Source organism: Carlito syrichta, unplaced genomic scaffold, assembly GCF_000164805.1.
Source record: "Carlito syrichta isolate Samal-C Ts95f unplaced genomic scaffold, Tarsius_syrichta-2.0.1 Scaffold309314, whole genome shotgun sequence".
Lineage (NCBI taxonomy): Eukaryota > Metazoa > Chordata > Mammalia > Primates > Tarsiidae > Carlito > Carlito syrichta.
The window spans coordinates 119562-130221 of record NW_007253410.1 but is presented as its reverse complement, the minus strand read 5'-3'; the positions used below and the strand labels follow the sequence as shown (position 1 = coordinate 130221).

At 41.9% G+C, this 10660-nt stretch overlaps 1 protein-coding gene across 1 annotated transcript in view; it reads left to right on the top strand.

Annotated features, from left to right (window-relative positions):
* The window catches only part of WDR60 (WD repeat domain 60), a 119712-nt gene that overhangs the window by 79019 nt on the left and 30033 nt on the right, over nucleotides 1-10660 (top strand). Inside the window, exons 15-17 of the mRNA XM_008067147.2 lie at nucleotides 1762-1891; nucleotides 6045-6217; nucleotides 7224-7386. Of these exons, the coding sequence (XP_008065338.1) occupies nucleotides 1762-1891; nucleotides 6045-6217; nucleotides 7224-7386 (466 nt within the window). The remainder of the gene's footprint in view (nucleotides 1-1761; nucleotides 1892-6044; nucleotides 6218-7223; nucleotides 7387-10660) is intronic.

The following is a 10660-nucleotide window of genomic DNA, read 5'->3' as shown; positions in this document are numbered from 1 at the left end:
TCCTCAGCCTTCCCAGTAGCCGGAACTACAGGCACGCGCTACCACGCCTGGCTGATTTTTGATTTATTGTAGAGATGAGGTCTCGCTGCCCAGGCGGGTATCGAACCCGCGGGCTCAGACAATCCACTCACCTCAGCCTCCCAAAGGCGCGGGATTACAGGCTGAGCCACCGAGCCTGGCTCAGATTTGTTTAATGAAAGTTCTTGTACACTAAGATGAGAGAACACTGTGAGGTGAAGAGGGGACATGGGATGGGTGGGCACTGAGTGAGGCTAAGGGAGGATCGCCCCTGAACACATAGCTTTCCTTCATGTTCTATACCCTAGCTTCCTTAATCCCGTCAGTTCTGACTCACTATTCCTTGTTTTTCCACCTTTCCATTCTGTCATCCTCATTAATTATTTCCTGCCTCCCTCCTACCCATCCTGACAGTTCTCACTTAAAGTTTCTGCATCACTAAACATTCCCTGCCTTCTTAACTACTATCCTGTTCATTCTTACTCAGTATTCCCTGACTTCCTCCCTCCCATCATGTGGGTTCCCACTAAACATTCTCTGACTTCCTCAGAAAAATCCTGTCAATTCTCATTAAACATTCTCTGACTTCCTCAACACAAATCCTGTCAGTTCTCACCAAACATTCCCTGACGTCCTCACACAAATCCTGTCCTCACTGAGCATTCCCTGTCGTACTGCCATCCTGTCATTTGTCACTAAACATCCCTACTTTCCTCACACTCATCTGGTCAAGTCTTATTAAACATTCCCTGACTTCCTCACATCAATCCTGTCACTTCTCTAAACATTCCCTGTATTTTCACACAGATCCTGTCAGTTCTGACTACACATTTTCTAGCTTCGGCACTCTCATCTGTCAGTTCTCCCTTAACAATTTCTGCCTTCGATATTCTCTTCTGTCAGTTTGGTAAACTCTTCCTGCCTTCCTCGCTTCCATCCTTCTGTTCTTAGGGAACATTTCCTGTGTCTTTTTTTTCACACCAATCCTGGTTTTTGTTTTTTAATCAGTCTTCTTTCTTTTCCTTGCCAAATTCTAAGCATTACCCTGTTGGAGCAATTACACTTTAGGTGTTTCCCAAAGTCTAGTAACCTACCTGAAAGGAGACTCAAATGTTTATGACATTTATTTACACTACTTTATTCTCTCATGAATATTGGATATTCATCTTCCTTTTTTCCTTGTAATTTTTTGAAGTGTATGTAGTATAAAAAAAAAGTAAAGTCAAAAATGGCTTGAATGTGGAGTTTTGGTTTTTTTTTTGAGTTGGAGTCTCACTCGGTCACCCAGACTGGAGTGCAGTGGCCGCTCCCGGCCACCGCAGCCTCAACCTGCTGGGCTCCGGCAATCCTTCTGCCTCAGCCTTCCAAGTAGCCGGAATTGCAGGCACGCAATACGACGCCCGGCTGATTTTTGATTTATTGTAGAGATGAAGTCTCACCAAGTTGCCCAGGTGGGTCTCAAACCCGCGGGCTCAGGCAATCCACTCACCTTAGCCTCCCAAAGGCGTGGGATTACAGGCTGAGCCACCAAGCCCAGCTTGGAGTTTGTTTCAATTAATCTTATATTATTACTAGTGTCCTGGTTTGTACAGAAAAAACCATGTAATTTTTCTTTTAACTATTGTGATGTGGAAAGTCAAGTAGGTATTTTCAGATATTGATAAGATGAAAAGGTAGTTTTTTTGGGAAAAGAGAACCTATTGCAAAGTGCTTTATTACAGACTGCTCACTTGTGTTTGAAAGGTGATTGCTGTCTTGCTGGAAGAGGACCGGTTGGCAGCTGAACCAAACTGGAATCTCAGGACTCAGGAAAACACCCTGCATTTCAGTGATAGCTTCTCTCAGTTGAACACTAGCTTGCCATTTCTGCAAAGTAAGAGGCTGTTCTGGAATGTGGTTTTAAATCGAACTACTAAACATTCATGTTGAAGTAATAATCTTTGGTATTACATCCTGTTTTAACGTGATAGGGTTTATTGTATATAAAACTGAGAAAGACTGAGTTTTTGCAGAACTCAAAAGTGAATGGTTAGTTTTTTTGTCCTTAAAAGCATACATTAAGTTTATGATTAACAACCTTTATAAGATGACTAGAAGAGGGACATACAATAATTTAAATGAATGGAAATTGAGATTTTCTATATTTGTTTGAAATCCTATTTTTCCCCCAGTTATTTTCTTTTGCTTTCTTGAAATAGATAGAAGAAATAGTTGAAGCAGCAGGAGAGAGTATTGAGGTCGAAGTTGTATTACTAATGCAGATATAGATGAAGTACAGGTTAAGTGCTTAACATTTAATATAGATATACTTATTAAATTTTTAAGTTACCCCGTGGTTAGAGAACATAAGGTTCTAAACAAATGAAACACATGATACCAAACAGAAAGTGTAATTGCATGGAATTGTTATTTATTTAACTCTATTAGCAACTCAATGTGGAAGCATGTAATTGTTTAAATTAGTTTAAACAAACAGCAAATTGGCAAGACCAAATTTACATTTCTTAAGCTAGTAACCACTTTGTAAAAGTGGCTCTTGGGGTAACTGATAGCTTTATCCTGGCTGGCCTGAAGGCCTGACTAGAGCAGGGGAGTCAGCATCTCTGCAGGAGGCTTCAGCGTGCTATGGTGTAAATGTGTTCTAGGGCGCGTGTCCAACCACAGCAGTTGGTGCCACTTGTTCCAGGCATTTCTGCCATCCTACTTACTATTTAGACATTTTGATTCATGTATATTTCTCTTTTTTTTTTTTGGAGTTGGAGTCTCACTCACCCCGGCATCAACCTGCTTGGGCTCCGGCGATCCTTCCACCTCAGCCTTTCAAGTAGCCGGAACTACAGGCGCGCACTACCATGCCCAGCTCGTTTTTTTGATTTATTGTAGAGGCGAGGTCTCACCATGTTGCCCAGGCCGGTCTCGAACCCCTGAGCTCAGACAGTCCTCTCGCCTTGGCCTCCCAAAGTGCTAGGTTTACAGGCTTGAACCACTGCGCTTGGCTATATTTCTCTTTTAACATGAACAAAATAGCATTATTAATTTAACAGCATTATTAATAGCATTATTAATCTTCACATTCCTTGGGTGTATTTTGTTTATATATTCCTGTTAGGAAAATAATAAATCATTGTTCCTGTAGCATTTAAAACATTGACATCCACATTTCCACTCCCAAAGTAGGATGTGAAAAATGCACTGTTCTCAGGGAACCAATGCAGAGTAGAGTAACAGCAAATATAGGAAGACTTTAACGATATGTATATCTAAACTTCTTCATAAGAAACAAATGATATCTGTGTGTGTGTTTTTTTTTTTTTTTTTTGAGTTGGAGTCTCACTCTGTCGCCCAGACTGGAGTGCAGCGGCCGCTCCCGGCCACCGCAGCCTCCACCTGCTGGGCTCCGGCAATCCTTCCGCCTCAGCCTTCCCAGTAGCCAGAATTACAGGCATGCGCTACCACACCCGGGTGATTTTTTGATTTATTGTAGAGATGAGGTCTCGCTGCCCAGGTGGGTCTTGAATGCACGGGCTCAGGCAATCCACTCACCTCGCCTTCCAAAGGCACAGGATTCCAGGCTGAGCCACCGAGCCCGGCTGTCTATGTGTTCTTAAGCAATTTCCCTCATGTAAAAAAGGTAGAGTTTTTTCTTGTTTGCTTACTTTTGTGTTTTAGTAAAATGGATATTGAGATGGTAGAAGAAAAATGACATGGAGGAAGATAGCTGACAGAATAAGTAGGTTGTCTTGCCTTTGTGAAATTAGGATTTCATTCCTATTATCACATATGCACATATGTAGTGATATTTCAGCCGTCACAGAATCTGCTCAATACCATCATCACTATTTAAAGCAGGTATAGCAGAATGCTGCAGCCAGTGATATCCTGTTCATTCATTTATTTATTCCACAGTTAGTTAGCAGGTGTCTATAGCGTCCTAGGCATGTTGTAGGAGCTGGGATTCAACAGTGAGTAGGAAAGACAGAAATCCTGCCTTCCTGGAGCTTATACTTTGGTAGGTTAAATAGACTACACTGGCTAAACAAGTAAAATATATATTATAGCCGGGCTTGGTGGCTCAGCCTGTAATCTCGCGCATTGGGAGGCTGAGGTGAGTGGATTGCCTGAGCCCGCGGTTTCGAGACCCACCTGGGCAACTTGATGAGACCTCATCTCTACAATAAATCAAAAAATTAGCCGGGCGTGGTAGTGCATGCCTGTAGTTCCAGCTACTTGGAAGACTGAGGCAGAAGGATTGTCGGAGCCCAGCAGGTGGAGGCTGCAGTGACCGGAGCAGCCACTGCACTCCAGTCTGGGCGACAGAGTGAGACTCCAACTCAAAACAACAGCAACAACAAAATATATATATATGCACTGTTCTTGATTTATGCACTGTTCTTATATTAGTCCTTACTAATATAATATATGCATATTAGTAAGGACTAAGTACGGTCTCTGGTAGAGATCTTACTGTGAGTGAAAACCAGAGGGAGCTGAGAAAGTGGCCGCAAGATCAGAGAGCTTCCAGAGGAGGGTCCACACATGTAGGCAGGGAGACTGGGGCACACCTCAAGCTGGGACAGAGTGGGGGCATCATGGTGGCCAGTGGGAGTTGCAGTTAGGGTGTTCATAGCGGGTCAGAACTCGTGTTGGCTTTGCTCCAGTCTGTTCTGTTATGACAGGAAGTATATGTTATCCCTACACTATAGAAAACTACCAATAGAAACCACAGGGCTTATGGGAAAACTGGGGTCAGAGCACAACCCTCATAAACTTCATCAGTGTCACAAAAAATATAGGAACCTAGTAAAAATGGTAACACAGTTTCACACATACTAAATGGTTATGAAATGCACAGCTATTAAGTAAATGCAGCACTTTTCCTGAAAGAAGAGCTGATGTTGGATAGTGGAAGCGGCCCCAGAGGGCTGTGGCTATTAGTGATTGTGTCGAGGTAGAAGGGGGGATTCCCTGAAATTGGAAGGGCAGCTGTGACCCAGGTCTGGATGATGTGGCCTTTAGCAGCATGAGCTGAGGGGCTGGTTTGTGTGTGTGTGCACATGCGTGTGCATATGCATGTGTGTGTGCAGTTCAGACCAGGAAGGTGCAAGCTTTCTACATTTCACCTCATCCCTCCCAGCAGCATCGTTTAATTTTAGATGATAAAATCCTTGCCAACCACTGACTTCACATCCTTCTGCTTCATTACACCCATCAGCATATTCTGCTGATTCTGACTCTTGGGAGCTGGTGGGCAGGTGCCGCCAACAGTGAAGTTTTGGAATTTTGTCCTTTGCTAGAACTGAGGAACTTCTGAACAGAGCTCAGCACCCCGGCATTTAGTGGAGAATGTGGTGTGTGATGGTCTGGACGCTGCAGTTCCTCACACTGGCATCTCCACAGCAAGTGGGATCAGCTTGGGTCATTTCTGGTGTATCTTCCAGCTCTAGATTCTGATCCAAGCACCTGCTCGGGCAGCCTGGTTATTGTGTGAATCGTGCATCGTACCATGTCTGCAGGATTTCTTTCTTTCTTTTCTTTTTTTTGAGTTGGAGTCTCACTCTTGTCGCCCAGGCTGGAGTGCAGTGGCATACTCACGGCTACCGCAGCCTCAACCTGCTTAACTCAGGTGATCCTTCCACCTCAGCTTTCCAAGTAGCTGGAATTACAGATGCATGGCACCACACCTGGCTAGTTTTTGTGATTTATTGTAGCGATAAGGTCTCACCAAGTTGCCCAGGCTGGTTTTGAAACCCCAGACTCAGGCAATCCTGTAGCCTCGGCCTCCCAAAGTGCTGGGATTACGGGCTGAGCTACCGCACCCGGCCTGTAGGATTTCTTTTTAGCTAAACCATAAGGTTGACTTGGACAGTGTTCAGGTACAGGCTATGACCAGTTATCATGTATAGTTTTGAAAGGACCAGGTTTTTTCCTTCATTAAGCTGAAAATTTTCTGAGTATTCTGAAGCGTGTTCATTTAATATGGATTCTGGCAGATCACTGAAATGCAACTATATTTTCCTTATCCCTAGATCGAAAAGTGTCCTGTTTGCACGCCTCTTGCATTCAGAGGCAGACAGTGGTCTCTGTTCATGGTCTGCCTGAGAAGGCGTTCTCCCTTCTGCTGGACAGCAGGCACATCCTCTGCGTGTGGGATATTTGGCAGCCTTTGGGGCCCCAGAAGGTTCTGATATGTGAGTCTAAGGTAAAGTTCAGGAGGAGAGTCATGTGTTTAAGAGTCATGTGTCCATCCACAGGTGGTGGCTGGACCATGAAGGCATAGAAGGAGAGGGTTCTGGGACTAGGAGGTGGGTGGGGACTCATCGACCACTCCCTGCCTCCCACGACTGCCCTCAGCTCTGCTGCAGGTGTGACAAAGCATGTAAGTGTGTTTGTTTTGACTCTAGAAATTTTTAGTTCAAAGGATCAACTCAGACTGAGAAATTCAGAATTATCACAGAGCAGCATCTTAGGTCTATTGAAAATTATGTAATAAAGGTAGTTACAGGCTTAATAAAAATATTAACTCTGGGGTCCCAGACATACATTTTTTTGTCTTCCACTATTTGGGTTCTGGATATTTTAATGTTTTCTTAATATCCCTGAGATTTCTTACAATAGTTTGAAATGCTCTATCACATGGCATCCTTCCTTAGTTTCATGCATTCTTCAGCCCCAGGTGCTGGCACCTTGACTTGAGGACCGGGTGGGCCAAGGGAATTGCCTTTTTATGTTTGGGAAAATGTGTGTTTGTATTTTCCTATTTATGTGTTCCTTGACCTCAAAACCATTTATTTACACAAAAGCTCTAGAGAACAACAGCTTTTATGGGCATCGGTTTTGAGGGCTTGAAGATGTAAAAAAAAAAAAAGACATGGGATGGGATTGCTGTTTTTGAGGCTCAGCTGAATGGGTAGGACTATTGAGCACATTTCACGTACCCGGATGAAATATGTGTTAGGCCTCTCATCTTGTGATCTTAACAGTTCTACAGGATGGGTTTGTTTGTTATCCCTACCTTCCATTTGAGGGAACTGGCGCTCAGGCAAGTTACATTTTATATGCAGAAGTCCACATTCTACGGACTGTGTCCCACAAGGGACACTGTAAAGTGAAAGGATCGGCTACCACTCTACGTAAAGGTAACTTCTGCAAACGTGGTTCTCGTAGTCTTCAGTCATCAGCTTTCTCTGCCTGCTTTTAACTTTTAGGTCACATGTTGCTGCTTTAGCCCTTTGAAAGCATTTTTGCTGTTTGCTGGAACAGTGCATGGCTCAGTTGTTGTCTGGGACTTGAGAGAAGACTCAAGGGTACACCAGTATGTGAAGCTGAGCGATTGTTTCTGGACATTCAGGACGACCACATTTTCTACTGGTTAGTGTCATCTGTCTGCTGATCGTTTGTCTACTAGAAAAGCTGTGACAGAGTTGAGGAACAAAATTTTACATTTGTTTGCGCTTGTTTATTCAGATTATCCCAGAGGCAAAAGAAGCATTTGATAAATTGAAAGAACAGAAATTCACTCCAGTAATGCCTATTCAGTGGCCAGCAGTGATTGGAATTTCTTTTCTTATTAAATTTGTGGATTCCAAAAAATCCTCAATGAAATAATTTTTAGTTTAAATTAGCTTAAGGCATATGGCACATGTGTGCTCCACAGCAAAGTAGCAAATGCCTGAAGTAGTAAGTAAACTTAGTTGCCTCTGGGGGCTGAAAGGAGCCAGAATGATGAACCTCCCTAGATCCTCAGTTTGACACAGGTGGACAGTTGATGCCATGTCATACTGCAGGCCCTTCAACAAGTGCGTAAGAAGCATGTCCTATGTTCTGGGACTTGTTCCAAGTGCTTAGTATACATTGTTTCATTTAATTCTCCCGACACCCCTATATCCTAGCTGTGCAGAAAGATGAAGTGTTTGTCTAAGGTCATGCTGATTACCTGTGTAGTGCCTGTGCTCAGATGCGATGCCATGCCCTGACACTGCACCTTCTTGTAGGGACTGGAGTCCTGTTGACCGAAGGTGTAGGCAAAGGTCTTCACTCACTCACTCTGTCTCTCTGATCTGTTCTTTCTCTGTTCCCTCTCAGGAGCCTACCATCCCCATCGTAGGTTTGTGCATCATCTCTCCTTTCCCACCAATCTGTTTTCTGTTCCTGTAGTTTTGCTTTTTCCAGATGTCATCTAAGTGTAATCGTACAACAGCATGATGCATTTGAGAGTTCTCTGTGTTGTTGCATATTGCAGAAGTTCATTCCTTTGCTGAGTGTGTTCCATTGTGTAGGTATAACAATTCTATTTATCTGTTCACCAGTTGATAGACATTTGGTTAGTTCCAGTAGCTGGTGATGATGACTGAAGTTGAAATGTCTTTATCCATGTGCTTATTATACTTTTTTGCATTCCCACCAAAGCATGAGAGTTTCAATTACTCTTCATCTGCACCAGGACTTAGTAATATTAGTTAAAAAATATTTTTTTAGCCATTCTAATAGGTGTGTGGTAGTATCTCGTTGTAGTTTTAACTTTCATTCCCTAATGACTGATGATGTTGAGCAGTCTCCTGTGCTTATTTGCCATTCATATATATTCATTAGTGATGTCTGTTCAAATCTTTGCCCATTTTTTAAATTGGATTTTTTTCTAATTAAGCTTTGAGAGTTCTTTATGTATTTTGTAAATATTTTTTCACAATTTCTGGTATCTTTTCTCATGACAATGTCTTTAAAAGAGTTAAAAAGTGTTAGATTTGATGAAATTTATCAATTTTGCTCTTTTATGATATACTTCTTGATGTCATATCTAAGCAGTCTTTCCTTAACTGAAGTTACAAAGGTCTTCTCCTGTATTTTCTTCTATAAGTTTATACTTTAAGATTTTATGTGTAAATCTATGATTCATTTTTAGTTAGTTTTTGTACATGGTGAGAGGTTTTGGTTGAGGCGGTTTTTTTTTGCATGTAGATGTCCAGTTTTTTAATAGTATCATATATTGAAGTTTTAATTTTTGAAAGTTGGCTTTGGTGGACATAAAATTCTAAATTCATAGTTCTTCTTTCTACTTTTCTGTTGTTCTATTTCTGACCTCCATGGTTTCTAGTGAGAAGTTAACTATGTAATCAACTCGTTTTTTTCCCTTGTGTAGTAAGTCATTTTTTTCTGCTTTCAAAATTTGCTCTGTATGGTTTGACTTTCGGTAGTTTATGATGTGTCTCAGTGTGGGTTTCTCCTATTCATCCCTACCCCAAACCCTGGCAAACCACTGACCTTGTTACTGTCTCCATAATTTTGCCTTTTCCAGAATGTCATATAGTTGGAATCACGCAGTATATGGCCTTTTCAAATTGGCTTCTTTCACTTAGTAATATGCATTTAAGATTCCTCTTTGTCTTTTCATGTCTTGGTAGCTCACTTTAAAAATTATTTTGTTATATATTCTTTAACAGTTTTTGTATTATTCAGCTCTCTGAGTACTATCCCATTTTGATGAAGGTACTCCAGTTTATCTACTCACCTACTGAAGGATAACTTTGTTGCTCCTGAGTATGGCAGTTTTGAATTGTTATAGATAATTGCCAAATTGTGCCATTCATGTGCAGGTTTTTGTATGGACATGAATTCAACTCTTCTGGATAAATAAATTCCAAGGAGTGAGATTGTTGGATCGTATGGTAACAGAATGTTTGATTTTGTAAGGAACTGCCAAACTATCCTCCACAATGGCTACACCATTTTGCATTCCCACCATTCATTAATGAGAGTTCCTATTGTTCCACATCCTTGCTAGCATTTGGTGTTGTCACTGTTCTGGATTTTGGCCGTTTTAACAGGTTTATGGTGGTATCTCTTTGTTGTTTTCATTGCATTTTTCTCATGTGCTTTCTTGCCAACTGTGTACCTTCTTTGTTAAGGGATTTATTCAGTTCTTTGACCCATTTTAAAGTTTGGGCTGTTTGATTTTTTTGCTTTTTTTAGAGACAGGATCTTGCTCTGTCACCCAGGCTGGAGTACAGTGGTGCAATCAAAGCCTTGAACTTCTGGGTTCAAGTGATCCTCCTGCCTCAGCTTCCTGAGTAGCTGGGACTACAAGTACTTGCCTTTCTGCCTAGCTAATTTTTTTTTTAAATTGGAGCCTCACTCCCTCGCCCATGCTGCAGTACAGTGGCACATTCATAGCCACCCTAGTGTCGAGCTGCTGGGCCCAGATGATCCTTCCACCTCAGCCTTCCAAGAACTACAGGCACACGCTACCATGCCTGGCTGATTTTTTTAATTTTATTGTAGAGATGAGGTCTTGCCAAGTGGCCCAGGCTGTTCTTGAACCTGTGGGTTCAGGCAATCCACTCACTTTGGCCTCCCAAAGTGCTGGGATTACAGACTTGAGCCACCGTGTCTGGCCCATGTTGGTTTTCTTATAGTTGAGTTTGAAGAAAAAGCTTATTGTATATTTTGGATAACAATGGCTCTTTATAAGAGCTGCAAACTTTTTTTCCTGCAAATCTTTTCTTCCGGTCTATGGCTTGTCTTTTCATTGGGCTTTAACATTCTCTATTCTTGACCACACTTCCATGTGGTTTTATTATCACAGCTACATTGTGTGTCTGTCTGTGTTGTTATATATATATATATATATTTTTTTTTTTTTTTTTTT